The 18,892-nt window shown below is 39.5% G+C and overlaps 1 protein-coding gene across 4 annotated transcripts in view; it reads right to left on the bottom strand.

The window, feature by feature from the left end:
• The window catches only part of KIF4A (kinesin family member 4A), a 125,559-nt gene that overhangs the window by 36,632 nt on the left and 70,035 nt on the right, over positions 1-18,892 (bottom strand). For all 4 annotated transcript variants that reach the window (XM_025466094.3, XM_049107546.1, XM_025466095.3 and 1 more), the window contains exons 16-20: positions 10,781-10,884; positions 9,343-9,487; positions 8,490-8,600; positions 1,126-1,209; positions 519-632 (exon numbers count right to left, since the gene is read on the bottom strand). In XM_025466094.3, the coding sequence (XP_025321879.1) occupies positions 519-632; positions 1,126-1,209; positions 8,490-8,600; positions 9,343-9,487; positions 10,781-10,884 (558 nt within the window). The remainder of the gene's footprint in view (positions 1-518; positions 633-1,125; positions 1,210-8,489; positions 8,601-9,342; positions 9,488-10,780; positions 10,885-18,892) is intronic.

Raw genomic sequence — 18,892 nt, 5'->3', positions numbered from 1 at the left:
AATATGGAAGTTGCCTCGGTGTCCATCGAAAGATGAATGGATAGAAGATGTGGTCTATATATACAATGGAATATTACTCAGCCATTAGAAAGAACAAATACCCACCATTTACTTCAACGTGGATAGATCGGGAGGGTATTATGTTGATTGAAATAAGTCAATTGGAGAAGGACAAACATTATATGGTCCCATTCATTTGAGGAATTTAAAAAATAGTGAAAGGGAATAAAGGGGAAAAGAGAGATAATGAGTGGGAAATATCAGTGAGGGTGACAGAACATGAGAGACACCTGACTCTGGGAAAGGAATAAGGGGTAGTGGAAAAGAAGGTGGGTGGGGGGATGGGGTGACTGGGTGATGGGCATTGAGGGCGACACTTGATGAGATGAGCACTGGGTGTTATGCTATATGTTGGCAAATCGAACTCCAATAAAAAAATATAAAAAAAAGAAAGCTATTTTCCATTTTTTCCTATCCGTAATGTAGATAAGAGAAATGGGAGTGCAAGCTATCCATACCTTCACTCGAGCTGCCGTGCCTTCCATTCCACGGCTCTGAGTCTCCTTCCGCTTATCTGCAACCTCCTGTTGCTTTTGCAGAGCATCTTTGAGACGCTTGTTGGCAGCTGCTGCCTAAATAAAAATGGCTCACAGTAATGTGGAATTTAAGGGTGAAAAAAAATTTTAATGTCCATTTTTCTTTCTTAGTAAAAAAAATGAAAAAATTATATGGGTTTGAGTTCCTATAGGAATCAACTTTTAAGTCTCCATGTACATAATACTGGTGAACTACTACTGCTTTAGAGCCTAAGAGAGGTACACATTTCAAAGAACTACTGCAGACTGAAAGAATCTGGAAATGCACTTATCAATATTACTCTGTATTTTTTTGGAAAGAAGCAAGCTTAGTTGGAAAAAGACATCCTTATTTGAATTTTCATTTCTTCTCAGATTTTTATCTGCTCACAGTTCATGACATATAAACAGGGATTAAGTCTTAGGAATTGCTGGTCAAGATTGGTATCCCTGGTTTTTCAGGACATTGGTTTATTTAAGGCATACTGCTTTGTCAGTACCTAGTCTGAAGGTGATAATACACTTGACCTACCAGGTTGGATTTTCTTACCTCCTCAGTTTTACGTCTGAGCACATTAGACTGTTTCTGGAAGTTTCTTTCAAGTTTGAGCAGTTCATATTGCCTTTTACGGTCCTGAGAGAAAAAAGTCAGACTTTTAATTGCTATTCAGCTAGCGAACATAAAATCTTATAACAATAACTAAAGAGTCCTTCAATGTAAGTCATTGTGGAAAACAGTAATTTTTTATGGTCCCTCAAAAATTAAAATAGAACTACCGTATGATCTAGCAATCTCACTACTGGGTATATATTCAAAGGAAATGAAATATGAAATCAGTATGTTGAAGAGATATTGCATTTTCTTATTCATCGCAGCATTATTCATAACGACCAATACATGGAAAGAACCTAAGACAGATGCATGGATAAAGAAAATGTGGTGCATGTATACAATGGGATATTATTAGCCACAAACAAGAAGGGAATCCTGCCACTTGCAACAACATGGATGAACCATAAAGGTCATTATGGTAACTGAAATAAACCAAACTAAGAAAAACAAATACTGTGTGATCTCACTTATATGTGGAATCTAAGAGTCAAACTCATAGAACCACAGAGTAATGGTGGTTACCAGGAACTGGGGGTGGCGAAAACTGGGGAAAGTTGGTCAAATGGTATAAACTTTCAGTTATAAAATGACTAAGTTCTGAAGATCTATACATAATAGTGACTACACTAACATTAGTTAATACTGTACTATATACTTGAAATCTGCTAAGGAATAGATCTTAAGTGTTCTCAATTCACTGAAAAAAAAAGCAGGTAACTATGTGAGGTGATGGATATATTGCCAACTGGAAACGTGCCATCTCCAAACTTCTTCTATTTCATGATTGTTATGACTATTCTGGATCACTTCCATTTCCATATAAATTTTAGGGTCAGCATATGAATTTCAGTAAATAAGCCAGTTGGAATTTTGAATGAGATTGTACTGAATCTGTAGATCAATCTGAGGAGTATTCCGTCTTAAGAATACTAAGTCTTGGGCAGCCCCAGTGGCGCAAGCGGTTTAGCGCCGCCTGCAGCCGGGAGCGTGATCCTGGAGACCTGGGATTGGGTCCCACGTCGGGCTCCCTGCATGGAGCCTCTCTCTCTCTTTGTGTGTCTCTATGAATAAACAAATAAAATCTTAAAAAAAATACTAAGTCTTTCTATTCATGAACATGGACTATCTTTCCATTTATTTAATTCAATGATATTTTATAGTATTTAGTTTATAAATTTTACACTTATTAAGCTTATTCCTAAGTATTTTATTCTTATTGATGCTATTATAAATGGAATTGCTTTCTTTACTTTCAAATTGGTTTTTAGTGTATAGAAATACAACTGACTTTTGTACATTGAACTTATATCCTGCAACCTAGCTGAACTCACGTATTAGTTTCCCCAGTTTTTTAGTAGATTCTCTAGCATTTTATACATACACGATCACATTACCTGTCAGCGGTGAGAGTTTTGCTTCTTCCTTTCCAATCTGGATGCCTTTCACATGTTTTTCTTGCCTAAGTGCCCTGGCTGGAACCTCCAGGACAATGTGGAATAAAAGTGACAAGAACGGATATTCTTGTCTTGTTCCTGATCTTAGGGGGAAAGTTTTTTCTTTCCTTATTATGATGTTAGCTGTGGGTTTTCATAAATGCCCTTTATCAGGTTGAGGGAATTCCTTTCTACTCCTAGTTTCCTGAGTGTTTTTATTATGAAAGGGTGATGGATTTTGTCAAATGTGTTTTCTGTCTGTTGAGATAATCATGTGCTTCTTGTCCTTTATTCAATTGATATGGTGTAATAGATTAAGTGATTTTCAGATGTTAAGGAAAGCTTACATTTTTTCAGATGAGCCCTACTTGCTCATGGTGTTTCATTCTTTTTATATGTTGCTGGATTCAATTTGTTAGTATTATGTTGAAGATTTTCACATCCATGTTCATAAGAGATATTGGTCTGTAGTTTTCTTGGAATGTCTTCAGTTTTGGTATCAAGGAAATACTGGCCTCATAGAATGAGCTGGGAAATGTTTCCCCCAGTTCTGTTTTTTGGAATAGTTTCTGAAAATTTGGTATTCTTTCTTCTTTAAATGTCTGATGGAACTCACCAGTGAAGCCATCTGGGCCAGGGCTTTTCTTTCTGGTTATTTATGTATTTAGCCATTTATTTATTTAACAGAGTGCACACCTGAGTGCAGGGGTGGGGGCAAAAGGAGAAGGAAAGGGAGAGAGAAACCTCAAGCAGACTCCCTGCTGAACGTGGAACCTGACTCAGGGCTTGATCCCAGGACCCTTAACTGATTAAGCCAGCCAGGTGCCCTCTTCTGGGAACCTTTAAACCAGCAAATTAATCTCTTGTTATGGGTCTGTACAGATTTTCTATTCTTTTTTTAAGATTTTATTTATTTATTCATGAGAGAAGCTGAGAGAGAGAGAGAAGCAGGTTCCATGCAGGGAGGCCGACGCAGGACCTGATCCCAGGACTTCAGGACCATGCCCTGGGCTGGAGGCAGGCGCTAAACTGCTGAGCCACCCAGGGATCCCCAAGATTTTCTATTCTTGAGTCAGCTTCAGTAGTTTTTATCTTTCCAAAAACTTTCCCATTTCATTTAAGCTATCTATAATTTGTTGGCATGCAGTTGTTCATAAGTATTCCCTTTTAATGCTTTCATTCTGAAAACTAGTAGTGATGCCCCTCTTTATTCCTAATTTTAGTAATTTGAATCTTCTCTTTTTCTTGTTAAGCCTACCTAAAGATTTGTCAGCATTTGTTGATCATTTCCAAGGTCCAATTTTTGGTTTCACTGATTTCCTCTATTATTTTTTCTATTCTTTATTTCATTAATTTCCACTCTAACCTTCAACATTTTTGCCCATCTGTTAGCTTTCGGTTTAGTTTGCTCATTTTTTCCCAGTGTCTTAAAGTGGAAGTCTAGATTATTGATTTGAGATCTTTGCTCATTTTTAAATAGGCATTAACAGCTATAAATTTTTCTCTAAACACTGCTTTAGCTGCATCCCATAAATTTTGGCATGTCTTTATTTTTATTTATCAGAAAATTTCCATGTGATTTCTTATTTAACTCGTTATTTAATTAGGACTGTGTTGTTTAATTTCCTCTTATTAGTGACTTTCCAAATTCCTATTGATTTCTTATTGCATTCCACTGTGGTTGGAAAACATACTTTATATTATTTCATTCCTTTTAAACTTATTTTTTCCCTTTTAAATGCACTGAGCAATGTTTATGGCCTAACGTACAGTCTATCCTGGAGAATGTTCTATGTGCACTTGAGAAGACTGTATACCCTGCTATAGTCTATAGATGTCTGTTAGGTCTAGTTAGTTTATTGTATTGTTAATTCTTTGACATCCTTGATGATACTTTGCCTAGTTGTTCTATCCATTATTGAAAGTGAGGTATTTACATGTCCAAATATTATTTTATTATTTAAAGATTTTATTTATTTATTTATTTATTCATGAGAGACACAGAGAGAGAGGCAGAGGGAGAAGCAGGCTCCACGGAGGGAGCCCGACGTGGGACTCGATCCCAGGTCTCCAGGATCAGGCCCTGGGCTGAAGGCAGGCGCCAAACCGCTGAGCCACCCGGGCTGCCCATGTCCAAATATTATTATTGATTTATTTCTCCCTTCATTTCTGTCCATGTTTGCTTCATGTGTTTTGAGGCTTTGATGTTAGGTGCATATATTTTTCGTAATTGTTATATCTTCCTGATGGGTTGACTCTTGTATCATTATAAACTGTTCCTTTCTATTTCTAGTAATATTTTGTGTTTTAAAGTGTATTTTGTCTGTATAGCCACATCAGCCTTTTTTTGGTGTTTGAATGGTAGATCTTTTTCCAACTTTTTACTTTCAACTTATTTGTATCTTTGAATTCATTATATGTCTTCTGTAGACACCATGTCTTTGTTATGGATCCTGTTTTTTTAAATCTAGTCTGACACTCTTTGCCTTTTGAGTAGATGGTTTAATCTACTCACATTATGTTATTATTGCATGTTTGGATTCATATTTTCATGTATACTTTTTAAATGTCATATCTTTTTTGTTCCTCCATTCTTCCTTTACTTCTTTCTTTTATATTAAGTGAATGAAGTATTTTTTAGGGCAGCATATTGATTCCTTTAATGATCATTTCACTCTATTCTTGAGTTATTTTCTTAATGATTGCTCTAGTACTTATAATAAACATCTTAAAAGAATCTACTTCAGGGATCCCTGGGTGGCTTGGCAGTTTAGCGCCTGCCTTCGGCCCAGGGTGTGATCCTGGAGTCCCTGGATTGAGTCCCACATCAGGCTCCCTGCGTGGAGCTTGCTTCTCCCTCTGCCTATGTCTGTGCCTCTCTCTTTGTGTGTCTCTCATGAATAAAAAAAAAGAATCTACTTCAGATTTATATTAACTTAATTCCAGTGAGACATAGAAATGTTATTTCTATACAGTTATTCTCTTCCCTTTCTGTGCTATTATTATATAAATTATATCTGTATGTAACCATGAAATTCACTATTATTATTACTTTATATAAGTTATCCTTTAAATAAGCTGAGATGAAAGAAGAACAAATATATATTTATAGAATTTGTTCTTATTTAGCATTTCTGGTTCTCATTTCTTCCTATAGATTCCGGTTACCATTTGATGCCATTTCTTTACTCAAATACAACTTTGCTCCCAGCTACCTCCTTTGTCAAATATGTTAGATTTCTATATGTTATAGACTCATCAATACAATTATATAAATATTATTTTATATAATTGCTTTTTAAATCAGTTAAGAGGGGGCACCTGGGTGGCTCAGTGGCTGAGCATCTGCCTTTGGCTCAGGATGTGATCCCAGGGTCCTGGGATTGAGTCCCACACTGGGCTCCCTGCAGGGAGCCTGCGTCTCCCTCTGCCTATGTCTCTGCCTCTCTCTGTCTTTCATGAATAAATAAAATCTTAAAAAAAATAAGTCAGTTAAGAGAAGGGAGAAGAAATACACAATTATAATACTGTCTTTTAGAATTACCTACATAATATCTTTACTGGTACTCTGTGTTTTCTCTGTGTGTGTGCGTGCGTGTGTGTGTGTAGATTCAAATTACTATCTGGTATCACTTGCTTTCAGACTAAAGTTCTTTTAGTATTTCTTATAAGGTAGGTCTGCTAAAAACAAAATCACTTAGCTTTTGTTTATCTGGGAATGTCTTTATTTTGTCTTCAATCTTGAAAGAAAATTTCGTTGTCTGTAAAATTCTTGGTTGATATTATTTTACTTCAGCACTTTTAATATGTTTTCCCATTGTCTTCTGCCCTCCATTGTTTTTGATGGCATTCAGCTGTTATTTTTTGGGGGGTTGCTTGTATGTGATGAGTCATTTTATCTTGCTTTCAAGTTTTTTTTGTCTTTTGTCTTTCATCATTTTGACATAATGTGTCTTGGTGTGGTTCCCTTTCCATTTATTTTGGAGTTCACTGAGCTTCTTAGATGTGTAGATATTTTGTAGCAAATTTAGAAATTTTTCAGCCATTATGTTTTTGAATATTTTTACTATTGTTTTACTTATTGTTCTCATGGAGCTACCAGTCTCTTAATTGCTCACTACCAAAATTTCCATTATTTTTGATAGCTCCTTTAGGTTTTAACTTCCCCAAACTCTGTCCCCAAATAAAGAGAGCACCTTAGGGAGGGCTGCATTCCTATGACTGTTCCAATGCCAATGCTCCCCATCACCCCTGGGGAACCTCTGTATTACTGCTCAAGACTGGGGAGTGGGGATAGTATGCACTTCTCTGAGTTACTTCTCTGTTCTGTGAGTAGGGTGCTGGGCAGGGTCAGTATACTCTATTTTTCTTGACTTGCCTCTCCTGACATGGAATCTATATCCTATGATTGGGTTGGGGTAATCAGGCCCCAGTATTCCTGGTCTTCTGTAGCAGGAGCAGTTTCCATCCTACACATGGGGGCTAGGTAGAAGAAAGGATCCCCAGACCATCTTGGTTGCTCTTGCCTGAAATAGAACTTCAGCAACATGAAGCTGTGGGGGATGAAACAGAAGAAACCATAGCCACAGACTGGAAGTTGAGGAATGAGGGGAGTGAGCTGATTGTGGCTCAAGTGCCACAGACTCTTGCATCTTACTGAGATCTAGATTTCTTGAATACAGTTTCTTTGCTATATGCCCTCAGGACATATAGAGACTTTCAAGGGCTGTTTTTATAAATTTCACTACTTACATTTCTTTTGTGGAAAAGAGTGTTCACAAAGCTCCTCATGCAACTATTTGAAAAGTGCTTCTCCTTATTTCTTGACCCAATGTATCACATTCTGGCCAATTCTAAAAATTTCCCTGTATCAATGTCCTTTCTAAGAATACTGTTACTACTGTAATTCAAGCCCTTACTATCTTCCTGGATGATGTAACATGTTCTTAACTTCTGTTCTGGGGGGATCCTTGGGTAGCTCAGAGGTTTAGCATCTGCCTTCGGCCCAGGGTGTGATCCTGGAGTCCAGGATTGAGTCCCACATCAGGCTCCCTGCATGGAGCCTGCTTCTCCCTCTGCCTGTGTCTCTGTCTCTGTCTCTCTTTCTCTGTGTGTGTGTGTCTCATTAATAAATAAATAAAATCTTTAAAAAATATTCTGTTCTGGCCTCTAGTTTCTCAGTACTTCAGTTTGTTAAACACATTACTCTCAGATGTATCTTTCTAAAGCAGTACTTGGCTGATACCACTTTGTTTCTCAAAAACCTTAAAAATCTTTACATTGCTAACAAAATAAAGTTCACATTTCTGAAATCTTTAACAATCTAGCTTCATTGTGTTTCTGATGGAATCTCCTACCATCCTTCGTCTCACTAGGACCATTCATCTTTCCTTGAATAGCTTACAAAGTTGTCACCTGTGTCTTTGCTCTTGCTGTTCCATCTATCTAGAATGCCTTGCACTTGTCTCTATCAAAATCCTCCCTATCATTCAAGGCCTGTTCAGCTGTCATCTTTTCACTCTAATTGGAAATATGCTTTCTTTTCTTAATTACATTGGTATTTTAGGCCATTCATAAAGCACAGATTTCTTTATTCCTTGAATTAAAGAAAACTGTGCTTATGTCTCACCTTCCCCTCTAGATAAGACATTCTTCAAGGGTAGAGCTCATATACTACTCATCTTTCTCTTTTCCATGGTATCTAGTGCATAGTACCTTAAATATAGTGGACGTTTAAGAAATCCTTGTTAAAATTCATGAATGTGTCACATTTTTGGAGATAACCAGCTTTTTGAAGAAAAGTTTCAATGTTAGTCAGCCCAGAGAAGGGTTTATTAGGTAGGCCTTTGGAAGGTTATAGTTACTTACCCTTTCTTTTAACTGGATAACTTCTTTGTCTTTTTGTTGTTTCCACTGTCTAAACTTCTCAGCATCCTCTTTCATCTGACGCATTAACTGTACCCGCTGGCTTTTCATCACCTGTAAAAACAAAACCCAGTACAAGTATTAGTCATCTACAGTTATTCTAGGCTGATATGCAGATGGATAGACTAACTATTAAGAGAGAAAACCCAGAGCTAAACTGAGAAGGCTGCCAACAGATTTTCTGATTAGGCTTGCAATACCCCTTGCTATGCTTGCACAAGGTTTCCAAGTATAGACTGCACAAACGAACATGCTGAAGAAACTTTAAAAAATGTACAAAGAGCTAAATCCAGCCCTAAATTCTTTGTATGTAAATGAAATTTCAAGGAAATATCTACTAAGCCTCAAGGACAAATCCACCTAGCAACCATTGTATTCTAAAGGTTTCGGTATAAGTGGCTTGTGACTCCACTTTCTAGATGTCAGAAGTCGAACGTTCAATAACTGAAAATAATTTCCAGGTGTCATCACTTTGTAACTACTTTACAGAATTATTCAGCATTATCACGGAAGGTGGTCAGGATATCATGACAAAATATTAAGGTATCTTTCTCCTTTGGTTTCAGAGACTTTAACATTAAACTCTGAATGTTAAAGCCAGGTTTTGTTATTCAGATTCTAGATGACTACCAAGACAATGTCCCATAAAAGGGACATTTGTGGAGAGTCACACATTTGAAATGATGGTCCTGCCTGCTACTTTCTCATCTGACAACACCTCTGTAGTATAATTCTAAATGGAACACCTATGTTTGTAAGTTTTAATGAAATAAACCCAAGGATGAGAGCTTATTACCCGTATTTCCTGGTTCAATTTGGAAACGGTATGCTCTGTGGACTCTTTCAGCTTCAGAAGTTTGGACTGTTCATTCAGCTTCTTCTTCAGATCAGCCATTTGACCCTCTAGCTCCTGGAGACGTTTACGGCGGCGCTCACTCAACCTAAAAACAGATGCTATAGGAATGAAGACTAGCAGCAGCAAAACTTGACTTCAAAAGACATAGTGTTAGACTCCCAGGTTCACAGGGAGATATATATATATATCTAATATATATATTATATATATATCATAGGTGATCAGTCACATAGCCATCTTTAAATAAAGAATAACCACCCAAACAACCAAAATTGTCTCAATAATGGGAGCTAAATATAAAGAGTAAACAACAAATTTTTTGAGTTTCTAACAATGCATTCGACTCAAATGACATCACTCCCCACCACTATGTTAAAAGGATGGTTCTTTGAAGATATTTCACTTTAGTTTAGCTGTAAAGAAATAATTCTGAGGACTATTACACTAGTCTGAGACAGAAAGCGAACATTCAGCATAACATTTAAGAACATGAACTTTAGACTCAACAGAGGTATAATAGAATCACTGAGTAAAAAGAAGGTAGAGTAGTCAATAAGGAAGAGGTCTGAGGAAGAGTAGGATATTCTGGTTATCTGTCTTGGTTTTATTCTTTTTTAAAAAGTGGGCTCCATGCCCAGTGTAGAGCCCAAAGTGGGGCCTGAACTCATGTCCCCAAGATCAGGACCTGAGCTGAGATCAACAGTCGGACACAGAACCGACTGAGTCACCCAGTCTTGGTTTTACTCTTAACTGACTAAGGGATGGCTAGATTGGTTTTTCATTTACTAGCCTGGACATTAACTCTATTCACAAGCTAATCTGCCATCAGTACAGGGACAAAGAAACTGTAGCTGTCTGGTAGGTCTTATAATCTTTCAAAATCCAGCTCAAAATCTAACTGCTTATAAAGCCTTTCTCGATCATGCCAGCCTAAACTATTATCTCCTGACTCTGAATTCTTAAAGCTATTACTTCCTAGGAAATTTATCTAGCTACTAATCATATGCTGTTATGGCATTCTTTTTTTTTAAAATTTTTATTTATTTATGATAGTCACAGAGAGAGAGAGGCAGAGGGAGAAGCAGGCTCCATGCACCGGGAGCCCGACGTGGGATTCGATCCCAGGTCTCCAGGATAGCGCCCTGGGCCAAAGGCAGGCGCCAAACTGCTGCACCACCCAGGGATCCCTGTTATGGCATTCTTTTACTCATCATGAGGTCTTGTTTAAAATCTCAATTTCTTTTCTTTTGTTTAGATCTCCTCTCCACAACTAGGTATAAATCCTGTGGGGACAGGAAATGGTTCTCTTACTTATTTCCTCTATAACTCCTCACACATAGTAGGGACTTGAAATAATAGTTATTGGATGTTTTCTCACTTGGCTTGGTTGACATCCTTCTTCGTTGTCTGAAGTTCAAAAACCAATTCTTCTTTTTCCTTTTGCAGATTGATGACTTCCAATTCTAGATTTTTTATGTTATCCTAGAAATGTTATAGGTCAGAGAGAAAGCATTAAAAAGCACAAGAAGAAAATCACTTAAAGTCAATCACTTCAACATTCCACATCTTAAAGGAACTATGTATTCAATTTTACCACTTCAATCACAAACTAAAAACATCTGTACTCGATTTAAGGAGATTAAAAGTTCTGTAGTGGGAAAAGTATAAATTTGGAATCCAAAAGCCTGGGTTTGAACCTTGAGTCTAGCACTTAATATCTAAATATCTTAAGGGAAGTCATTTCATCTCTGTTTAGCCTTAGTTTCTATGCAGAAAAGAGTTCATATAGCAGGCCTGAGATTGCTGTTTTTAAAAAGAGCTGCTTGTAAGACTGGCCTTTGGCTCAGGTGTGTGAACTTGGGTTTTGGTAGGGTTCCCATCCTTTTGATAAGATTATGTCATTATGTCTCATTATGTCAAGAAACATGCTCTTAACCATAGAGAACAAACTGATGGTTACCAGAGGGGAGGTGGTGGGAGGATGCATGAAATGGGTGATGGATAAAAAAAAAAAAAAAAAAGAAATGGGTGACAGTGATCCTGATGAGCACTGGGTGATGTATGGAATTGTACTCTACATCTGAAACTAATTACAACACTGTATGTTAACTAACTGGAATTAAAATAAGACCTTAAAAAAATCCCTGGACTCCTACTAGACTCCAGAGAACTTCCCTGATAGATAACATTTCACACATGTTGTCACAACCTATTGCTAGAGGAATTAAATACATATTATGTTACTCCACTGGAAAAAGAAGCTTGCATCTGGTTTCCTTCAGACTTTGCCCCAGGTGCCTTTTCCCTTTGCTAATTTTGTTTTGTATCCTTCCACTGTAGTAACTCATAGCTGTATGACTATATGCTGAGTCCTTTGAGTTATCCTGGCAAATTGTCAAATGCTGGGGGTGGTCTTTGGGACCCCTGAGAGTTTCCCTATCTATGTAAACTATTAACAGTACCACTTACCTCACAGGCTTGTTGGGAAGATCAAATAAGATAAACGAGATTTTGTAAATAGTAAAGGGCTGCACAAACATTCTTCTATCCAGAACTTTCAATATATATTCAATACCAACTGTAGCACTGCATGCATTTAGGAAATGAATTCCAGAAACTGAATTTTATTTTATTTTATTTTATTTTTAAAATTTTATTTATTTATTCATGAGAGACACACACACACACACAGAGAGAGAGAGAGAGAGAGAGAGAGGCAGAGGGAGAAGCAGGCTCCATGCAAGGAGCCCGATGTGGGACTCGATCCTGGATCTCCAGGATCACAACCCAGGCTGCAGGCGGCGCTAAACTGCTGCGCCACCGGGGCTGCCCCAGAAACTGAATTTTAGTAGTTTCCAAGATTAGGAAAACCCAATAGATTCCTTCCTGTTCTCATAACCAAAAAATTAAAGGAAACTGCCTGAATGAGTGGTTGGTAGCCAAGATTATGTGCAGGCCTTAGACCAGTATTGAAATGACACAAAGAGGCAGGTCAGATGGGGCTGTATCAAGAGCTTTCTAAGCAGGCAAGAGCTCTTTTCCACAAAATCTATTGAGTCATTCTAGTATCCAATGAAAATCAGTCTCATTGCTTTATAGTTACCCTGCATATTTAAACCAGCAATAACGTGTACATGATTATATTAGGGAAGTAACACATGAAAACACTGAGGTAAAAAAGCCAGATAATACTTATAAAGGGCAAATTCTCTCTACTGCCCTACTCTTCCAAAATCCCAGTCCCCTATCCAGTAACCACTGTTATCAGCCTGGTCCAGATCTATCAGACACTTTCTAGACATTTACACATTATATATCTGGACATTTACATATTCTAGCCTTTATATATATATATATAAAAATACCTTAGGGGGGAGGAGCAAGATGGCGGAAGAGCAGGGTCTCCAAATCACCTGTCTCCACCAACCTACCTAGAAAACCTTCAAATTATCCTGAAAATCTATGAATTCGGCCTGAGATTTAAAGAGAGACCAGCTGGAATGCTACAGTGAGAAGAGTTCGCGCTTCTATCAAGGTAGGAAGACGGGGAAAAAGAAATAAAGAAACAAAGGCCTCCAAGGGGGAGGGGCCCCGCGAGGAGCCGGGCTGAGGCCGGGGCGAGTGTCCCCAGGACAGGAGAGCCCCGTCCCGGAGGAGCAGGAGCTGCACCGACCTTCCCGGGCGGAAAGGGGCTCGCGGGGAGGTGGAACAGGACCCAGGAGGGCGGGGATGCCCTCGGGCTCCCTGGGACACTAACAGCAACTGCGCGCCCAGGAGAGTGCGCCGAGCTCCCTAAGGGCTGCAGCGCGCACGGCGGGACCCGGCGGGACCCGGAGCAGCTCGGGGGGCTCGGGCGGCGGCTCCGCGGAGGGGGCTGCGCGGCCCCGGGAGCAGCTCGGAGGGGCTCGGGCAGAGGAAGAGGCTCCGTGCGGAGGGGGCTGCGCGGTTCCAGGAGCAGCTCGGAGGGGCTCGGGCGGCGGCTCCACGGAGGGGGCTGCGCGGCCCGGGAGCGCGAATCCAACAGCGCAGGCTCCGGAGCACAGGGCGCCGGGACACAGCCCAGGATCCCGCCTCCCCCGGGACAGGCAGAGGCCGGGAGGGCCCAGGACAGCGAGGACGCTCCTGACCCAGGTGAGCAGATCAGCGGCCCCGCCCCGGAGCCTCCAGGCCCTGCAGACGGAGTTCCTGCCGGAGCTGAATCCAGGTTTCCAGAGCTGCCCCGCCACTGGGGCTGTTCCTCCTGCGGCCTCACGGGGCAAACAACCCCCACTGAGCCCTGCACCAGGCAGGGGCACAGCAGCTCCCCCAACTGCTAACACCTGAAAACCAGCACAACAGGCCCCTCCCCCAGAACACCAGCTAGACGGACAACTTCCAGGAGAAGCCAAGGGACTTAAAGTACACAGAATCAGAAGATACTCCCCGGTGGTTCTTTTTTTGTTTGTTTGTTTTTGTTTTTGTTTTGTTTTGCTTTTTGATTTGTTTCCTTCCCCCACCCCCTTTTTTTTCTCCTTTCTTTTTCTTTCTCTTTTTCTTCTTTTTTTTTTCGTTTTTTTTTCTTTTTCTTCCCTTTTTTTTTCTCTTTCTCTTTTCTTTCCTTCTTTCTCTCCTCTCTTTTTCTCTTTTTCCCAATACAACTTGCTTTTGGCCACTCTGCACTGAGCAAAATGACTAGAAGGAAAACCTCACCTCAAAAGAAAGAATCAGAAACAGTCCTCTCTCCCACAGAGTTACAAAATCTGGATTACAATTCAATGTCAGAAAGCCAATTCAGAAGCACTATTATACAGCTACTGGTGGCTCTAGAAAAAAGTATAAAGGACTCAAGAGACTTCATGACTGCAGAATTTAGAGCTAATCAGGCAGAAATTAAAAATCAATTGAATGAGATGCAATCCAAACTAGAAGTCCTAACGACGAGGGTTAACGAGGTGGAAGAACGAGTGAGTGACCTAGAAGACAAGTTGATAGCAAAGAGGGAAACTGAGGAAAAAAGAGACAAACAATTAAAAGACCATGAAGATAGATTGAGGGAAATAAACGACAGCCTGAGGAAGAAAAACCTACGTTTAATTGGGGTTCCCGAGGGCGCCGAAAGGGCCAGAGGGCCAGAATATGTATTTGAACAAATTCTAGCTGAAAACTTTCCTAATCTGGGAAGGGAAACAGGCATTCAGATCCAGGAAATAGAGAGATCCCCCCCTAAAATCAATAAAAACCGTTCAACACCTCGACATTTAATTGTGAAGCTTGCAAATTCCAAAGATAAGGAGAAGATCCTTAAAGCAGCAAGAGACAAGAAATCCCTGACTTTTATGGGGAGGAGTATTAGGGTAACAGCAGACCTCTCCACAGAGACCTGGCAGGCCAGAAAGGGCTGGCAGGATATATTCAGGGTCCTAAATGAGAAGAACATGCAACCAAGAATACTTTATCCAGCAAGGCTCTCATTCAAAATGGAAGGAGAGATAAAGAGCTTCCAAGACAGGCAGCAACTAAAAGAATATGTGACCTCCAAACCAGCTCTGCAAGAAATTTTAAGGGGGCCTCTTAAAATTCCCCTTTAAGAAGAAGTTCAGTGGAACAGTCCACAAAAACAAAGACTGAATAGATATCATGATGACACTAAACTCATATCTCTCAATAGTAACTCTGAATGTGAACGGGCTTAATGACCCCATCAAAAGGCGCAGGGTTTCAGACTGGATAAAAAAGCAGGACCCATCTATTTGCTGTCTACAAGAGACTCATTTTAGACAGAAGGACACCTACAGCCTGAAAATAAAAGGTTGGAGAACCATTTACCATTCGAATGGTCCTCAAAAGAAAGCAGGGGTAGCCATCCTTATATCAGATAAACTAAAATTTACCCCAAAGACTGTAGTGAGAGATGAAGAGGGACACTATATCATACTTAAAGGATCTATTCAACAAGAGGACTTAACAATCCTCAATATATATGCTCCGAATGTGGGAGCTGCCAAATATATAAATCAATTATTAACCAAAGTGAAGAAATACTTAGATAATAATACACTTATACTTGGTGACTTCAATCTAGCTCTTTCTATACTCGATAGGTCTTCTAAGCAAAACATCTCCAAAGAAACGAGAGCTTTAAATGATACACTGGACCAGATGGATTTCACAGATATCTACAGAACTTTACATCCAAACTCAACTGAATACACATTCTTCTCAAGCGCACATGGAACTTTCTCCAGAATAGACCACATATTGGGTCACAAATCGGGTCTGAACCGATACCAAAAGATTGGGATTGTCCCCTGCATATTCTCGGACCATAATGCCTTGAAATTAGAACTAAATCACAACAAGAAGTTTGGAAGGACCTCAAACACATGGAGGTTAAGGACCATCCTGCTAAAAGATAAAAGGGTCAACCAGGAAATTAAGGAAGAATTAAAAAGATTCATGGAAACTAATGAGAATGAAGATACAACCGTTCAAAATCTTTGGGATGCAGCAAAAGCAGTCCTAAGGGGGAAATACATCGCAATACAAGCATCCATTCAAAAACTGGAAAGAACTCAAATACAAAAGCTAACCTTACACATAAAGGAGCTAGAGAAAAAACAGCAAATAGATCCTACACCCAAGAGAAGAAGGGAGTTAATAAAGATTTGAGCAGAACTCAACGAAATCGAGACCAGAAGAACTGTGGAACAGATCAACAGAACCAGGAGTTGGTTCTTTGAAAGAATTAATAAGATAGATAAACCATTAGCCAGCCTTATTAAAAAGAAGAGAGAGAAGACTCAAATTAATAAAATCATGAATGAGAAAGGAGAGATCACTACCAACACCAAGGAAATACAAACGATTTTAAAAACATATTATGAACAGCTATACGCCAATAAATTAGGCAATCTAGAAGAAATGGACGCATTCCTGGAAAGCCACAAACTACCAAAACTGGAACAGGAAGAAATAGAAAACCTGAACAGGCCAATAACCAGGGAGGAAATTGAAGCAGTCATCAAAAACCTCCCAAGACACAAGAGTCCAGGGCCAGATGGCTTCCCAGGAGAATTTTATCAAACGTTTAAAGAAGAAATCATACCTATTCTCCTAAAGCTGTTTGGAAAGATAGAAAGAGATGGAGTACTTCCAAATTCGTTCTATGAAGCCAGCATCACCTTAATTCCAAAGCCAGACAAAGACCCCGCCAAAAAGGAGAATTACAGACCAATATCCCTGATGAACATGGATGCAAAAATTCTCAACAAGATACTGGCCAATAGGATCCAACAGTACATTAAGAAAATTATTCACCATGACCAAGTAGGATTTATCCCTGGGACACAAGGCTGGTTCAACACCCGTAAAACAATCAATGTGATTCATCATATCAGCAAGAGAAAAACCAAGAACCATATGATCCTCTCATTGGATGCAGAGAAAGCATTTGACAAAATACAGCATCCATTCCTGATTAAAACTCTTCAGAGTGTAGGGATAGAGGGAACATTCCTCGACATCTTAAAAGCCATCTATGAAAAGCCCACAGCAAATATCATTCTCAATGGGGAAGCACTGGGAGCCTTTCCCCTAAGATCAGGAACAAGACAGGGATGTCCACTCTCACCACTGCTATTCAACATAGTACTGGAAGTCCTAGCCTCAGCAATCAGACAACAAAAAGACATTAAAGGCATTCAAATTGGCAAAGAAGAAGTCAAACTCTCTCTCTTCGCCGATGACATGATACTCTACATAGAAAACCCCAAAGTCTCCACCCCAAGATTGCTAGAACTCATACAGCAATTCGGTAGCGTGGCAGGATACAAAATCAATGCCCAGAAGTCAGTGGCATTTCTATACACTAACAATGAGACTGAAGAAAGAGAAATTAAGGAGTCAATCCCATTTACAATTGCACCCAAAAGCATAAGATACCTAGGAATAAACCTCACCAAAGATGTAAAGGATCTATACCCTCAAAACTATAGAACACTTCTGAAAGAAATTGAGGAAGACACAAAGAGATGGAAAAATATTCCATGCTCATGGATTGGCAGAATTAATATTGTGAAAATGTCAATGTTACCCAGGGCAATATACACGTTTAATGCAATCCCTATCAAAATACCATGGACTTTCTTCAGAGAGTTAGAACAAATTATTTTAAGATTTGTGTGGAATCAGAAAAGACCCCGAATAGCCAGGGGAATTTTAAAAAAGAAAACCATATCTGGGGGCATCACAATGCCAGATTTCAGGTTGTACTACAAAGCTGTGGTCATCAAGACAGTGTGGTACTGGCACAAAAACAGACGCATAGATCAATGGAACAGAATAGAGAATCCAGAAGTGGACCCTGAACTTTATGGGCAACTAATATTCGATAAAGGAAGAAAGACTATCCATTGGAAGAAAGACAGTCTCTTCAATAAATGGTGCTGGGAAAATTGGACATCCACATGCAGAAGAATGAAACTAGACCACTCTCTTGCACCATACACAAAGATAAACTCAAAATGGATGAAAGATCTAAATGTGAGACAAGATTCCATCAAAATCCTAGAGAAGAACACAGGCAACACCCTTTTTGAACTCGGCCATAGTAACTTCTTGCAAGATACATCCACAAAGGCAAAAGAAACAAAAGCAAAAATGAACTATTGGGACTTCATCAAGATAAGAAGCTTTTGCACAGCAAAGGATACAGTCAACAAAACTCAAAGACAACCTACAGAATGGGAGAAGATATTTGCAAATGACATATCAGATAAAGGGCTAGTTTCCAAGATCTATAAAGAACTTATTAAACTCAACACCAAAGAAACAAACAATCCAATCATGAAATGGGCAAAAGACATGAACAGAAATCTCACAGAGGAAGACATAGACATGGCCAACATGCATATGAGAAAATGCTCTGCATCACTTGCCATCAGGGAAATACAAATCAAAACTACAATGAGATACCACCTCACACCAGTGAGAATGGGGAAAATTAACAAGGCAGGAAACAACAAATGTTGGAGAGGATGCGGAGAAAAGGGAACCCTCTTACACTGTTGGTGGGAATGTGAACTGGTGCAGCCACTCTGGAAAACTGTGTGGAGGTTCCTCAAACAGTTAAAAATATACCTGCCCTACGACCCAGCAATTGCACTGTTGGGGATTTACCCCAAAGATACAAATGCAATGAAACGCCGGGACACCTGCACCCCGATGTTTCTAGCAGCAATGGCCACTATAGCCAAACTGTGGAAGGAGCCTCGGTGTCCAACGAAAGATGAATGGATAAAGAAGATGTGGTTTATGTATACAATGGAATATTACTCAGCTATTAGAAATGACAAATACCCACCATTTGCTTCAACGTGGATGGAACTGGAGGGTATTATGCTGAGTGAAGTAAGTCAGTCGGAGAAGGACAAACATTATATGTTCTCATTCATTTGGGGAATATAAATAATAGTGAAAGGGAAAATAAGGGAAGGGAGAAGAAATGTGTGGG

This window comes from Canis lupus, chromosome X (genome assembly GCF_003254725.2).
Source record: "Canis lupus dingo isolate Sandy chromosome X, ASM325472v2, whole genome shotgun sequence".
NCBI lineage: Eukaryota > Metazoa > Chordata > Mammalia > Carnivora > Canidae > Canis > Canis lupus.
Note: the sequence above shows the minus strand (reverse complement) of the source record. Positions and strands in the feature narration are given on the sequence as shown.